This window comes from Enoplosus armatus, chromosome 20, assembly GCF_043641665.1.
Source record: "Enoplosus armatus isolate fEnoArm2 chromosome 20, fEnoArm2.hap1, whole genome shotgun sequence".
In the NCBI taxonomy this organism is placed as follows: Eukaryota; Metazoa; Chordata; class Actinopteri; order Centrarchiformes; family Enoplosidae; genus Enoplosus; species Enoplosus armatus.
Window position 1 is genome coordinate 14,170,505 of NC_092199.1, and position 17,512 is coordinate 14,188,016.

General features: G+C 42.1%; 1 protein-coding gene across 1 annotated transcript in view; it reads right to left on the reverse strand.

Moving 5' to 3' along the window:
* snx29 (sorting nexin 29) overlaps positions 1-17,512 on the reverse strand; it is a 116,061-nt gene that overhangs the window by 52,959 nt on the left and 45,590 nt on the right. The window contains exon 15 of the mRNA XM_070927497.1: positions 2,990-3,096. Within this exon, the coding sequence (XP_070783598.1) occupies positions 2,990-3,096 (107 nt within the window). The remainder of the gene's footprint in view (positions 1-2,989; positions 3,097-17,512) is intronic.

The window sequence follows — 17,512 nt, forward strand, 5'->3', positions numbered from 1 at the left end:
CTTACAGTGGCTTGGACAGCTGTTTAGTGACATGAGGTTCAACTATGTTTAATCAATTAAAAAGGACGCATACTGTACCACTTATCGTGTTCTGCATTTATCTGCAAATAGAAATACAGCACAAAGGCACTGCCATTAAAGCTGCACTAATTACTGACAATACTTTTATATTAACAATGGATCAAGTGGCTGTGTGTCATGTGGAAGGGGTTGCTCATCTGCTGGATGTGTAAATTAGCAACTGTTTGCTAATGAGTTTTCCATAACAACTTTATAAAGTGATTATATGTTGTGCTGTGTTTTCTGCTTGTTCCGCCACCCACAAGTGGCCAAAACAAATCAACTGATCCAACTTTAAAGATAAATGTGCTGTAAAAGAGATGGTGTGAATATGTTATCTGTCAATGACAGGCAAAGTCTATGTCCAATAGATTATTTTCCCCCTAGATTAAAATCACTACAATATGTGCGTTTATATTTCACATTTGATGCCTTGACTGCTGCAATCAGTAGTTTCAATGGAAGCTGCAATGTGTGGCATAACCTGTGCCTGCGCAGAACATAAAACAACTCACCTGCAGCGCTGCACTGTGGCTTTTCACAAGACATCATATGGGTACAGAATTTGTCCTATTGCCAGACCCTGCTTTTAAATGATTTTCATTTCGATAATTCATCTTGAGACTTTTTCTTTCCCTGTGCACAGTGCACATATGAAGAGGATGAGGATGAGGAGGAAAAGAGCATAGACTGCCTTAAGATTTGGCTCAAATATAAACAAAGTCAAAGTCAATACAATGCATTAGCATCATTAAATTAAAACTTAAGTAGGTCACGAACACGGCCGTGTTGCCAAGGTTAATGAAGGCCGAGCCCAGTCCAATATTTATTTGTGTCTGGCAGGCCTGTATGTATCCAACAAGGCTCGATGTGACATTTTCAAAAATCAATAACTTGTTGGGTGAGATTTTGTCTCAGTCGCTGCAGCGAAGCAGCTGAACCAGAAGTGGTGACAGCTACTCATGTAAATCCTCACAACGTGCTACTGACCATGAATCCACACACACATACACACACACACACACACACACTAACACACATTAATCATATATCTTCCCGACCTCCAGCTCATACAAATACAACTCTGTTCCACTGTCCATCTGAATATTAAGGCAGCTGCTATTAAACCAAATTGTTGTCCTCTGTGGTTAAACCACTTATATGATGATATGATTAGCTTACGAACCAGCACTAGCCTTGCTGCTACAGCCACTTTCACATTTTACTCCATTTCTGCTAGACAACTTGTTACATACCAGGGATAAGGAAAACACTTGCGTTCTGCATGACAGGCTTATGTAAACAAAGCCATGGCAGCATGGCTGGCCTGGGACCAGAGGAGAGCCCGTGGTGCGATCGTGTCCCACACTGATCCAGGCTCGCTGTGAGAGCCCGATCGAGAATGACAGCCGAGCAAATGGACAAATAAATAAGTAAACACTATTAAAAATGCACCACACATACATGTGTATAAATAAATGAAAACATAGTTTGGGCAAACACAGGCAGAATTATTTCTTATTAAAGAAATATAAAACCGTGGATTAACTATTCATGCAGACGCCCCACCGGACCTCAACACCCATTAGAATACACAGTCATTGCCTTTATTTTCCTCTGCCAGTGTCACGATGTAACTGGGAGTGTTTCCTCATTGGTCAATCTAACAGGAAACTGGGCACGACTCCCATCATCCCTCGCACAGTTGGTAACATTATGCCTGATGTCCAGTTATTAGAGATCTTGGCCATGCACTGCAATCGATATTTTTGATAAGAACCTGCTCAGGGAATATCTCTTGGCGTTGTTAAGACTTTTAAATCAATGCAGCTGCAGAAAGTACAATTCTCTGCTTTATTTAGATAGAGTAGCTTGGAGAGAATTTTCTATTCCCCCGCACAGCTCTCACAAGGCCAAAAAACATGTTTTATCATTCTTCCTTTAACTTTCCTTGCTAATGCACCAATTCAGGTATTTCTAAATGCAAAGCTCCAAGTGGCTCTGTAGCATCAATAAATCATGACCACATATAAATTAAATTACTGTCAACAAACAAGATTATTGGCCCCCACACTAGTTTTTTTGCATTGTGTGGCAGCAGCTGGGACTTGCACTATTCATCTTGAGCAAACAGAGCGAATGCTGTTTGAGGTTCTGGCACTGGCAGATGATACAGAGAGCGAAATGCAGATGGAAAAGTCACGTTTAGCCTCCTCAGTAAAACAAACAGGATAAACCTCAGACTGAAGAATCAACGTCCTCTTTGGAACAAGAAGCAACAGAGTTTATGTGACTGGAATTTGAAAAAACGCTGTGAGTGACAAAGAGACAACAAATAGTCAACCATGGTTTATTAATAAACAGTAATTATATGAAGGTGTCACACTGAGTTTCATTAAGATATGTTTGATATTTTGGGAAATACGCTTATCCGCATTTTTGCTAAGTGTTAAATAATTAGATTGACACCACCCTCTCATGTCTGTGTGATAAATGAAGCTGCAGCCAGCCAGCAGACAATTAGTGTAGCTTAGCATAAATACTGGAAACAGCTAGCCTGGCTCTGTCCAAAGTAAAAAAAAAAATCCGCCAACCTGCAATTTGAATTAACACGTTATATCTTGTTGGTTTAATCCGTACACAAACCAAAATGTAAAGTCACAATGTTGAGTTAAGTGGCCAGCATCTACCCGGAGTCCCGTCAATACTATGAAGGTGTAGCTTCATATTTAGCGTTCAGCCATGACAGCGGTGTCGATCTTCTCATCTAACTCTCAGCAAGAAAGTGAATAAGAGTATTTCCCAAAATGTTGAACTGTGAAAAGCATTCGCAACCCTCCAATTTACAATGATTTGTTACCCACTGGGCATCCTGAACACATCCTGAATTGTGGCACTACATACAAGAATAAAAAGGGACAGCACTCACCTCTATGAGCTTGCGTTCATAGCCGGCGGCCAGCTCCTCGATGTCACCCATGAACTTATTCTGCGGGACGGGGGCCTGGTCCTCACTCGACTGCAACATGGACAAGGCTGCAGCAAAAAGAGAGAAAGAGAGAGTTTACACAAATGTACAGATGCTGTCACATGTCAAAAACACACACTGCGAGGAAAAAAAACTCTTTTCAAAACCAATTACAAACAGTGGGTCTCTGCCAATTATTATTACTTCTGTAACGTGTTGGGACACCTGCGACTGTTTCACACTTTTATTCAAGCAGCGAGAGAACACTACACATCTATATAAGATACACATTACCAGCCAGGCAATAGCCGTGAATCTCAGTTTTATTTAATTAATGGCACACACTGAAGTAGATCTGAGTCATGCACATTACAAAAAATTCATGCAGGGAGAGGCATATACACACGCAAAACCTCAAATACATGCATGCAAACTTTCTTGTATGTACAGTACAAAATGCTGTCACACACACACACACAAATTTCCTTCTGAGAAAACTTCTTGCTGTTCTGTCAAAGTGATAAACTTCCTTCCCTCACCATCATCTGTTTTACTCTGACTTTCTGTTCAGACAGAGCTTATTGTTTCTCTGCAGCTCACTAACCAGCTAAAGTCATCACGGCGAAGCCTAAAGCGCCACTTCTGAGCCCATAAACATCAACTAATCGGGTTCCCTCAGCGAAGAATGGCAGAACTTAGCAGAAGCTGGAGCTCTGTATCTTTTTGCGGTTGGGAGACTGATTGTTTTTTTCACCTCAGCAAAAGCAAATTAACGCTGTTATTTCACTGCCACCGCACACGGCTAACACCTAGACAAACACTCTGAGGCTCGAAGGAGGGAGAGACAGGTAGAGGGAGGGAAAATAAAGTACAGAGATAGAAATTCTGCATGTCTGACGGCTGCTCAGAGCTCAAATTAACTTGTGGCGATGGCTCTTCAAGGTAGGAGTTTTAGAAAATATGCAGCTGGACCGTGATTAGAAAAAGAGTGAACCCCCAGCAAGTGTCTGAACGTCTAGACAGAGAGCGGCAGGTATTGATGAAGGGGGCTGGCTCATTGTAGTTCCAAATAGACGGGGCTGTAGGGAAAAAAGCTGCCGAGAATCTCTAGCAAGGTACAGGTACAAAAATAAGAGCACTGATTGATCAAGTGAGCCCAGTGGACTTAAACCTACACTGTATATGTACATTGTCAGACAAATAGATTGGTCTTCCTGGTGAGACGTTTTGTCCATTCATTACACATCACATCTCAGACAATGTCTGCATCTCTTTTGTCTTTCATGTTCTACTGAACTGAGGCTCAGGGGAGCAGCATGGTGTCAGGGAGGGTTAATGCTTTACTCAAAGGCCACTTGGCGATACTTGCTAAGGGAAAGGGGAGAAGGATCAAATAACAGTAAAAAAAATCATGTCCTCCAACCTTTCCAAACCACTTTTCCACCAGCTCAATGGAAATCAGCATGTCAACTTTGAAATACTCCCCCAGTAAGATGCCGACTATGATCAGAAATGTCCCGGGTTTGAGTCTGTCTCTCTACTGGCGCTATCAAAAAATACTTTAAAAGTCTTTATAATAGCTGCCACTGACATACTTTTGGATCAACTCAATTCGAAACCTTCTATTTTCTAATAATTACACTTTTTATAAAGACTTTTACAGTCACATACACATGACCAAAAAGAGACCAACATAACAAAGACAAAGAAAAGTGAGAAAACAACAACAATGTACCCACCCAAAGTGTACATTGTTTGAAAATAATAAAGGTAGTGATGTATTCAAAGCAGGGGACTGTATATGAAATAGTGATCACAGTTAGGAGCCTGATTAATCAAAAACAATTTTCAACAGTCCAATTTTAAGAAGACAAGTTACTCACAAACCAGCTCACACACACTTATAGAAAATTTTTCGTACACATGAACTCACACAAACACACACACACACACACACACACACACACATACACACACACACACACACGTATACAGAGGCTGATAGAATGCATTATCATGGCTCCTGCGAAGGGCCAGGAGCACAGCAATCCCCAAGCTTATCTTTGGCCCAGCAATAGCACCGTACTGTATACCTCAGTCAGCAGCCTAATAGCCTAGGAAACTACTGTACACACACACACACACACACACACACACACACACACACACACACAAAGGATGAAAATATATACATACTGTAAAAAATACCAAAACACGTACTTCCAGTGAGAGAGGAATGTAAGAAGACACACACACAAATGGTAACAATGGCGTAAAGGCGGCAAACAAACATTTGAACACACACACACACACACACACACACACACACAGGATTGCTGACGGTTGCTCTTGCACTACCAATTTGCCTCAGCTCTGAGGGTTTTTTTCCCCTTTAAGTTGGATTTCTGTTACCTGTCACATTGATAGGCTCTTAATAATGACACATACACGGTGTGTGTGTGGGCGAACGACAGAGAGAGAGAGAGAGAGAGAGAGAGAGAGGTGGGGGGTTATTATAGAGAGAAGGGGGCACACACAGATGTTCCTGACTCTAGGAAATTGGACAGACAGCTGGTCTGTAATAACAAAACTAACTGAGCAAAACTCCCTAGCAGCTGTGTGTGTGTGTGTGTGTGTGTGTGTGTGTGTGTGTGTGTATGGTATGTTGAAAACGTTGAACTACATATGAGCAATATGCTGTATTGCAAGTGCAGCTGCTGCAGGAGGAGTAACAGATCATATTATAAAACTGTTTATTAGTGTGTGTGTGTGTGTGTGTGTGTGTGTGTGTGTGTGTGTGTGTGTGTGTGTGTGCGTGTGTGCGTGTGTGTGTTGTGCTGCACTGTCCCACTCCCAGAAGAGTGCATCCCCTGGGTTTTCACCTGAGTGTGTATACCTCCAGAGACGCCCCTCTCTAATGATCACAGTGTGTGAGATAATGAGCCAGTTTAGTGGGGAAGTCCACTGAGACACACACACACACACACACACACACACACACACACAAATACAGACCAGCGGCTGTATCTCCGCACTGAAGAGAACCTCCCCCCCAAAAAAAAAACTGAAGTGAATGTTTAAATTGTTAGAGAAAAGTGGTACAGCAAAGTTTTCGTTTTGCTTTGGCTCCAGTTGGCCATAAAACAGCTGTCAGACACGAAGCGAGTCCATGTTTATATGGAACAAGCAGCCAAATGATGAGATCCAGAGAGGACCGAGAGTACAGAAGTTTCATAAACAACTGAGATCATGTGCAACACCTTCTCTACGTACACCCTCGTGTCACATACTAACTAGACAAACATGTTTCGTTTGTTATTTCTAACAATGCTTTGCCTTTGAACGTCTGATTCACTATATCACATGTGACATACACCGTGAGGGTCACATCTGGCCTGGGACTCTGTCCACCGTAACTGTCCAACAGAGCAACAAAAAGAAAAAAGCCCATGCAAACAGTAACTTATTAACATTTTGTGTCGTGGTGTTGCTGACGTCGTTCATAGGAGGCAGAACAAGACAAAAGAATCACACTCTTAATAGTAGCCAGTGAAGTCCCAATACGTTTTAAATTAATATGTGCTCATCCTCCCACAATTAAACTTGGCTACATTTTATTTTGCATCAAAGAAACTTAAAACATTAGCAAGGGATTATCCACTGCCAATTCATTCAGGGCATTACGGAATTCCACTCTTTTAGAAACCTTCATCCTTTTGTTGTTTTGGGTTTTGCCTCAGACTCCCAGGAGCACCGAGCTGAGAGCTGAGAGAGATGAGCGGAGCAAGAGAGCGGCAAGATCGCTATCATATACAGATATCGATCCACTGCACACACAGAGTGGGTTCCCCTCAGACCACAACAGATCTCAAGCACAAGACAGGCAGAGGAGGCAGGCGGAGTGAAACACGTGTAAAGAAACAGAAAAGCAACAAAACACTCGAGCTGAATGGCCTTACCAAGTTTTTTGGGGGGAGGAGCAAATCTGTTAAACCAATCTTTACTGAGAGAGGTCAGGTCATCAGTAACGGTGGTCAACTAGCCAGGCAGTATGGCACCGTTATTTGAGTCTGATGATTGGGACTTTGAAATGTTGCTCCTTATTTCTGTTGTTTTCACTCGCAGATTAAAGGGATTCTAATTCTGCGCCACGGTGCAGACGGACATCACCGCTGACAGAGCAAACTCATTAATCTGTCCTGGGGTGTGGAGGGCAAGCTGCTGGAAACAGCCAACTGCCTGCAGGTAAAGAGGTTAAGAGAAAGATTCACAGCAGAACAGTGATGGCAAAGGGGGAAACATGGACGAGGGAGGCATTTTCCTCTTTCTTGTGATCTGCTGTTGCTATGGCGGGAAGGACGAGGTAGAGATCAGTTTGACCTTAGATAGACCTTCCATATAGCAGCGGGTTCATATACAGCCCGCAGTGCGTTTCTCTTATCATGCTCAAAAACAGACGAAAGGCAGGAATAAAGAAATCTAACATCAGAAACGACCCTTCTGTGAAATCAAGCAACAACCTTAAAACATCCTCTCCAAAGTGGAAGCTTTGACGGGTGATAATGACGCCGGTGCTGGTTGTCGGGGGAAGCAGTGCAGAGGCTGACACACTTGACTAACGCGGCTCCGTCCATTAGCAGTGAGGAGATGTGGCTCTGCAGCCGCGCGCCCCTGAGCGCACAGCAGGCTGGAGAACAAACAAACCCCCCCTCGCCCCCCAATGCTCCGGCCGAGGCTCTCGGCGAGCCGGAGCGAGCCTGCTAAATAAAACATGCGCAGGGCTCCCTCCACAATAGGACTAATGCGCAATCAAGTGGAGTGGAGCGCTCCTTGTAATGCCGTAACAGCACAAACCCGCGGCACTCACACCACTGTGAAATTGGGGCTCTTCTGAATCTCGTCCTCCGTATCTTATCTTCTTGCGAAATCGCTCCATCCCTCCCAGCTCCTGCTTGCCAGCCTTTGTTCTCCCTGTTGTTGTGGCCCTAACTTCCTTTCATCTCCTTTCGCTTAAAAAACATGTCCTTGTTTTTGTTGAGTCTTCTCCTCTATGAAGTATTGATTTGGCTTCTTTTTTTTGCTCGACTTTGTTGCGTCTTTTTTCCAAACTACCGTACTCCCCGCAACCTTCATTCATCCTATTTCTCCATACCTGCTTAGCCTATGAAATCTTCCTCACTCCTCACCCATTCCTCCTCCTCCGCATTGTCGTAGTCTCATCTCTCCTTTTGGATCAGAATCAGAAATACTTTATTGATCCCCGGGGGGGGGGGGGTTATATCAATCATTCATTGCCATTCAATTAACTTGGCAGCGTGCCGTGCTGTGGCAGGCCCATGCCACTAATCACGCATGTTGTGTCCAGCCACTTCCCACCATGCATAACAATGAAAACATGCATAAAAAGATTTCTCACACACAAAGCCAGCACCACACATGCAGACAGATGTCAAGGCAAATTGAGGTTCAAGGTTCATCTGTTTTTCATTAGAAAAATACAAGATTGAAAATCAGGAGAAGAAGAAGAAAATGTCTTTGTGCCTCGCTGCACTCACAAAACACACACACACACACACACACACACACACACACACACACACACACACACAGTTGGGTTGATAATGCAGTCAGGCCATACATTGTTGATGGGCTGGCTAGGGAGCAGGCAGGCGGCTGACTGAGTTAATTAACGAGTGCTAATCAAAAGCAATCTTCTTTCATTTTCTAATCGTTCATCGTTCATTTCTCGCGTTCCCCTCCTACAGATAACAGAGGCCTTTGTGTATCAGTCCATGTATGTGTGCTGAGAAAGAAAAGAGGGAGGGAGAGATCAGGCCAGCTCGCTGTTGTTACATGGGCCAAACAGCACGAGCTTTTCATCCACACACACACACACACACACACACGTGGCAGGAGGTGTGGAAATCGTTATTCTCCTCGCTCTGAAGGCTCCAATCAGGGAGCGCTGTGCCGGCCTGGCTGACTCAGAGGCCTGTTGATCCCGAGTGGAGGACCACTGACGTCCTTATCACACATGCATGCGCAAAAGCACACGGCGGCTAATCCACACCTGTCCTCAGCTTCCCTAAGTTGCCTGAGGTGGCCTGAAAGAGAGCGCTGCAATTACGACGGGACAAGATCCGCAAAGCGAGAGAACAGTGTCTTTCAGTTCGAGCTTAGTAAGGGATTTCACTCGAACGAAGAGATATACCAAGAGACGTGAACAAATGACAAAATGTTCTGATGCATCTGAATCTGAGATCATCAAGATCCTCCTCTGAGAAAACCATCCAACACATGAAATGTACAGGATTTGGATTATCAAGTTAAATTACGATATTGCGCATCACGTTAATGTTTCCATTCAATGACACACACAGTAAAAAGAGAGTGTATGTATAAAAACATACCGACAACATACACACACCGTCAAACCTGAAATTACAAAACCAACTGGCTGTTTGTGTGCATGCTCTACTTTCATGTCAAGAACACTCTTTGAGTTTTTTTGTCCAGAATAGCTCCAATCACGGTAACCACTGCCATCCACCATCTATCACAACCACACCGCAGCCAGCTTCCAGCCCTGTGTCACACAAATGATGAAAATCGGTTGAAAGCACTTTTCTTCTGCCCTAGAATATCGTTTTTCACACCACACACCAGGTCAAATTATGTCCCAACCCTTTGAATAGAATACCCCCCCCCCCCCCCCATGGAAATGTAACGGTGCAAAATATCGTGGTTTTACTTGATTATACTTTTTGATTGTACACTGACCTGCTCCCTTAACACAATGTCTCATCAGTTTCAAAGCATCAGCTGAATAACCGAGATATAAAATGTGAGTGTAAAGTCAGATATTGGCAGATGGTAAGGAATACCAATGAACAGACATTTCCTATTTACCAGCCATTCATAGTAACAAGAAGAGACGTCGCAGGCCTGGTGACATAACAGCATCAAAAGACAGCCATGACTCATGCTGAACATTTGTAATGGTAAGAAAACATTAAGTGTTTTTTACAGTCATACTCCGATGTTGTTGATGATAACGTGGGCACAGTCACTAACACATGTTGAAAGACTCGCTGTGGCTTGATATTCTTCATTTTATTTATCATATTTCCACCACTGCCTACACCTCTCTTTAAAGATGCATGTAGGTATCAATATATTTTATATTAACCATGGAAAAAATGACTGTGTGTAATGTGAAAGAGGTCACACGTACTGATGAATTAAGGTGCAGAAAGGAACAATTTACTGTCACATTGCAAAAAAAATAATACAATATTTATAAGCCATTAATCTTAAGTGGATGTGACTGAGAAACAGATTTTCAAGCGAATACTCATTTTTTAAACATTCCGTCCTCCATACACTGAAAAAACAACAACTAAATGTTTGAGTACTCAAACTTGTCAGTTCGCTTCTACATCCACCTGTTGTTTCGTTGTGCTGCTGATAGACATCCCACAACGCAACAGGACATTGAGAAACAGCTCACAGGTAGAAAAGATGAAAACAAAATGTGAACAATGGTGGGACTCCAGCAACATCTCAGAGAATAACAAATAAAGTAGAAAGTGTTTTCTTTCTCATTAATTTGAAGTGTTGGCATTGTCCCAGAGTTACTGTTTGACTGATTTGTCTGTTTTGTCTGCAGGCACACATCTTGAATAATTTAATGTTAGTACAAAACTGTAAAGTACATTCATTTTGTGTATACTAACTGCAAGAAAAGGAAACAGCACAGAACACATATTATATAGATGAGTATGCAGTATGGCTTCAGCTACAAACTCTCCTCCTACCTGAATTTCAACAAAATATCAGCTGTCTGACAACATCTCTTCCATGTATTGACACAAAAAGATGAATTTCTCCTTCATGGATCAACAGAGAGCCAGAACATTTGTTACAAAAAAAAACACACACACACACACACTAATCGCTGTTACTGAAATGACCCAATTTAGCTGCCAGGATCAATAAAGTTCATCTGACGCTCTTATTAGGGACTCAGACGATTAAATCTGATTATGTTACACTGAGGTTATAATGAGAGATTCAGCCCGCAATCAAACTGTGCGTCTACGGCAATCCTGATCGAATCAGCGGGGTGACTGTTTGGACAAGCCCATAATCCAGGTAAGCCTGTCACCGTGACCTGAACAAGCGGCAGCCTGGTGCATGCATTCAATGAGATTGTATAGCTTTATTAAACGCACATACCTAAACAAATCTGTAAATGCTTGGCTTATGTCTTCGAACATATGTTTTGAACATATGTTCCAAGCTCCGTCCAAATGAACATGACGTTTCTAACCTGCAGCTGCCAACAAATATGCCCTATGTTAACTGTGTATCCCTGTGTTTTACCATCAGTACAGTATGTTCTCTGGTCGTAATTACTTGCATTATCTCCAAGTCTCCTTTTTCTCTATTCTTGTCTTCTGTTTTCCACTTCTGCAATGACCCAGTTTCCCTCACGGGGATTATTAAAGTTTCATTTTATCATCTGCTCTAATCTGAAGTGCCCCTCCTTTGTTTAGCCTTCACACCTCTCAGCATTACATGAAGACTCGCTGAGGTTACGGAAAGCGGCTACAAGCAAGCAGCCTGCAACACAGCGTGCTGAAAGTGATGAGATGGGACATTGCTCACATAGGGGTGGGGTGGGCGATCAATATTGGGATTATGTGTGGTGGAATGATTTAATTAATATTTATAGGAAGTGTTAAGGCATGTAAAGGGCTTAATCATGAATTCTCATAATCTGAGCGAGAGCAAAAATTGGATTATAGTGTGCATGTGTCACTGTCAATATCGTAAACGCACAGACACATCACAAGCACATGTATCTCTCTCTCTCTCTCTCTCACACACACACACACACACACACACACACACACACACACACACACACACACACACACACACACACACACACACACACACACACACACACACACACACACACACACACATAGGGAATCCAAAACCTCACAGCTCACTTCTCCACCTCTGCCGTGCAAAATCTCATTTCACAAAATTAAACCTGTGGAAAAACTTTCTGCATTCAGTGCATATTTAGTACCTTGATGGCTGAAGTTTCCTGCAGGGGAAACTCAAAAAAATAAGCTATTTTGCTATGGTGGTCCAAACTTTTTAAATATTTATAATAAATGTCTTCTTTCTGCTAACTGCGCATTCACTTCACCTCAAACTAATATGGAGTTATTGCAGTTAACTCAGACATGGGGAAAGAAATTATATAAATTACCTTTTGTTGCCCAAATCTTTCATTACAAACTTAAAAACAAACACAAAATAAACTAAAACTTGCTAGATTACTGGTGTCTCCAAGAATCAACTTCATTGCATTGATATGATTATACTCCTAAGATAAAAAGACTCGGGAGGAAAGGAACACTGTGGGGGGTGCTGTGATTGAATTTGGGTTTTATAAGTCTCCACCTTGAGCACAGCATGCCCAGCTCTATTCAACAAATAGGTAACAGTTAGTACAGCCGGCTTCAAGAGATTATCGCTTCTTATCCTGGCACGTTTCTGTTTAAAATTCACATTATCTTGGCTGCGTGCATTAAGAAGATTGAGTTTCCGCTAAATCTTTGACCTGACAGCACTTCACCTGTTTTGTTGCCTGTTCCCTTTTGTCAGTGTATTTTAAAAAAGGCACGTCACCGCATACTGAAGAGCGGGAGAAATGTGTGTGAGCAGGTGCCTGCGTCTCCCAACGTGTGTGTGTGTGTGTGTGTGTGCGTTTTGAGCGGCAGAAAGAGGAAAACCTAATTATTCCTGTGATCAAAGCAATTATTAGAAAAAAAGAAACTCTGACCCAAAAATGTCTCAGCTGGAAAGCATCACAGCTCAATCTGCTGCAACCTATTAAAAGAGTTATCAAGCATTCACAGAGCCATTTACAGAACCAATGCAAAACATGAACCGGTTTACTTGAGACAGTACACCGTGTTCACCCATTTACTTAGAAGGTGACTCACACAACACACAATATGCATTGATTTGAGTGACTTTATAAACCACACACATAACGCAGCATGCAGGCATTTACATTTAGTTATACATGAAATAGTAGTAGCAACAGCATACACGAGCAAATGCTTTCTTAAATCTTGGATTCCTGGTCGAAACAGCTCAGGAATGAACAACTCGTACCAAACGAAAAGCATTGCAGCTTTTACACCTACAGTATCAGTATCATCATTTATTCATATAGAAAGTACATTACAAGTAAATACAGTCTTTCCTCCATGCATATTCAAGTATGTCATCCTCTCTTTGTGGTGCTGATTTACACATCAAAAACAGCACTGAGAACTGCAGTATTATGCAATTTCAGGTCTTTAAGTATTGTTAAAGTTGGATTGATGTATCAGGTCTTTATTCTATGAAACAGGCAGTTAACTTCAGGCTTCTTTACAGATTTTATTTTTTGTTTAAATAGCTCAGTAATGGTTTTCACTGTACCTGCCTGAACTGGTACATGTTCTTTGGCCCGTGATGGTGTGAATGCAGCGTATACAGAGGCTTTTGTATCCTGCCAACATGATATTCTGAACATTTGCCAACTCTGGCATGAAAATGGAAATACTCCAACACTGAACACACAAAAGCTTTAACGTGTTGGCACAGGTACAGACTCGAGGTCTTGTTGCAGTTGAAAAATCTGATTTCCCAGAATTGTTGCATGTTGACACCAAAAAGCAATCAGAAATGCTATCACATTCACTCCCCAGATCAGTGCCAGATCAGTGGTTTTTGTTACTAGATACCAATGTGTCCTCAACGTTTTTAGGATGCATTTACCCCCGTATTTAGACTTGTCACTTATGATTGAGGCATGTTAGTGACCAACATGAACAGGGACTTAAACAAAGAGCTAGCCAAACTTCAAAACAGGTATCAGCCTTTTGTGCCTGGCTTTGTCTATTTCCATGACAACACGAGTTTCTTATTTCCTCTTAAGTCTGCTCCCTTATAGTAGCAGACTGCACACTGTGAAGCGGCATTACATGTACAGTGCATCCGGAAAGTATTCACAGCGCTTCACTTTTTCCACATTTTGTTATGTTGCAGCCTTATACCAAAATGGATTAAATTCATTTTTTTCCTCAAAATTCTACACATAACACCCCATAATGACAACGTGAAAAAAGTTTTTTTGAGATTTTTGCAAATTTATTAAAAATAAAAAACCTGAGAAATCACATGTACATAAGTATTCACAGCCTTTGCTCAATACTTTGTTGATGCACCTTTGGCAGCAATTACAGCCTCAAGTCTTTTTGAATATGATGCCACAAGCTTGGCACACCTATCTTTGGGCAGTTTCACCCATTCCTCTTTGCAGCACCTCTCAAGCTCCATCAGGTTGGATGGGAAGCGTCGGTGCACAGCCATTTTCAGATCTCTCCAGAGATGTTCAATCGGATTCAAGTCTGGGCTCTGGCTGGGCCACTCAAGGACATTCACAGAGTTGTCCTGAAGCCACTCCTTTGATATCTTGGCTGTGTGCTTAGGGTCGTTGTCCTGCTGAAAGATAAACCGTCGCCCCAGTCTGAGGTCAAGAGCGCTCTGGAGCAGGTTTTCATCCAGGATGTCTCTGTACTTTGCTGCATTCATCTTTCCCTCTATCCTGACTAGTCTCCCAGTTCCTGCCGCTGAAAAACATCCCCACAGCATGATGCTGCCACCACCATGCTTCACTGTAGGGATGGTATTGGCCTGGTGATGAGCGGTGCCTGGTTTCCTCCAAACGTCACGCCTGGCATTCACACCAAAGAGTTCAATCTTTGTCTCATCAGACCAGAGAATTTTGTTTCTCATGGTCTGAGAGTCCTTCAGGTGCCTTTTGGCAAACTCCAGGCGGGCTGCTATGTGCCTTTTACTAAGGAGTGGCTTCCGTCTGGCCACTCTACCATACAGGCCTGATTGGTGGATTGCTGCAGAGATGGTTGTCCTTCTGGAAGGTTCTCCTCTCTCCACAGAGGAACTCTGGAGCTCTGACAGAGTGACCATCGGGTTCTTGGTCACCTCCCTGACTAAGGCCCTTCTCCCCCGATTACTCAGTTTAGATGGCCGGCCAGCTCTAGGAAGAGTCCTGGTGGTTCCGAACTTCTTCCACTTACGGATGATGGAGGCCACTGTGCTCATTGGGACCTTCAAAGCAGCAGAAATTTTTCTGTAACCTTCCCCAGATTTGTGCCTCGAGACAATCCTGTCTCGGAGGTCTACAGACAATTCCTTTGACTTCATGCTTGGTTTGTGCTCTGACATGCACTGTCAACTGTGGGACCTTATATAGACAGGTGTGTGCCTTTCCAAATCATGTCCAATCAACTGAATTTACCACAGGTGGACTCCAATTAAGCTGCAGAAACATCTCAAGGATGATCAGTGGAAACAGGATGCACCTGAGCTCAATTTTGAGCTTCATGACAAAGGCTGTGAATACTTATGTACATGTGATTTCTTAGTTTTTTATTTTTAATAAATTTGCAAAAATTTCAAAAAAACTTTTTTCACATTGTCATTATGGGGTGTTGTGTGTAGAATTTTGAGGAAAAAAATTAATTTAATCCATTTTGGAATAAGGGTGTAACATAACAAAATGTGGAAAAAGTGAAGCGCCGTGAATACTTTCCGGATGCACTGTACAAAAGCATGCAATCACACTTGGTCCTGACATAATTTATTCTTGATTCACTCTCCACATCGGAGAGTGCTCTTACTTCCTAACAGGATACAACATCTCACAGAGTAAATACCTTTAATTTGCATGTAGAGAAAAGTCATTTTCTTTAAAGCTATTTACTTTTCCCAACAACAAATGGACTGAGCCTCACAGACAGACAGGCACGCAGACAGAAAGGTTCTTTCGACAAAACATTTTCGGCCAACATGCAAAGCAGTGGAAAAGTCAAGTTACAAATTTAAATTTCATAGAGACGTCACTGTTTTAGGATTAGGATTAATCTATGTCTGTCCATCTGGCGCTCTCTTTGTTCTGACGGGAGACATAAGACAAAGACAGACGTCTGCACAACAACACTTTCAACAAAAGTTTAAACTTTCTTAAGCCACAAACAGAGATGCTTTGTGGGAACAGACCTGGTGAAGTTTACTTTTAAGATTAAGAAAATCTTTGGAGCATCTTTCAAAAAGTGCTTTGAGCTGATTTTTCCTTCGTTCCTGAATCTTGCATTGTGGGCCTGGACAGTAATGGATCCTAGAATAAAGTCCTAGAATAAACTACATTTTAATCGATATAGTTCTGAAGTGTGAAAAAGGGACTATCAGTGTCAGTAAAACCATACAAAAATGTGACAAAAGAATGAAATGGGTGAGATTAGACAACAGTGTTGGAAATGCTAGTAAAAGACAGAGCAAAAGGTCCAGTTGATGAACTGCAAGTTCTCATTTAAAAGCCGGTACCCAAATAATGGCCAGCAATACCAAAGGCCATAATTGCCATTTTGCTGATCTGAGTTTCTATTTTCAACAGAAATACCTGTTTCACCCACCTATTAATTTCCATTTCCTAACATTTCCATTTTTTCCAAACAATGTTAAGCTACCGTTAATGAAACTCAACACTTCCTGTAGGTTATGTAAAGGAAGGCTGAAGATGTGAAAAATCTGCTGGAAATGTTGATGTTGCATTCAAAGTAGCTTAACATCCATCGGGAAAAAACGACAAAGTGAAAGGACTGGAATTAATTGGTGAATGAAATTGGTATTTCTGTTGGAGGAGAGGAACTGAGAGCAGCAGAGTCGTGAGTATGACATGACTCACAGAATTAGTGTTACACATTATGCTGAATTAATCAAGAAAACTTGGAGAGTTTTGAGTTTTCAATCAAACTAGGAATAAACTAGTAATAAAAGCCTGTCTGTAACATAAGCCAAATAAAGGCCTGGTTTTCGTTGCCACTGAGGTAAATAAATGTCCTGGCCAGTATTGAGAATATAAAAATGATGATTTAGTCTTAACTGCATCAGATGACAAGCTATAATCTGACATTTGTCTCCCTGTGACATCAGAAAAGCTTGTCTCCTGACTGTCGAGACCACGGCGATCGGCAGCTCCATCATCACAGTGTCCCAGTACTCTAATATCCTCTCTGTGTCCAAGTCTTCCTCTCTCTCACCTCTCCCACCACGCAGCGCAGCAGCTTCGCTAATTGACTGCCATTTCAGAAAGTCAATCTAATTGCTTTTTGGTTATTGTGTTAATAGTCTCGGTGCTGTTAAAGGGCACATAAGATGCGAACATCAAACTTAATGACACAGACCATTTGTTTGCTGAAGCCTTTGCCATTCGGAGCCGCCCACTGACCAACCACCACTTAGCACTGATGACTAATGAGAAAGGTTAAAGGGGTCAAATTGTTAAGAACTACATTAGGTAACTCCTTTAAACCACAGTTAGATGGT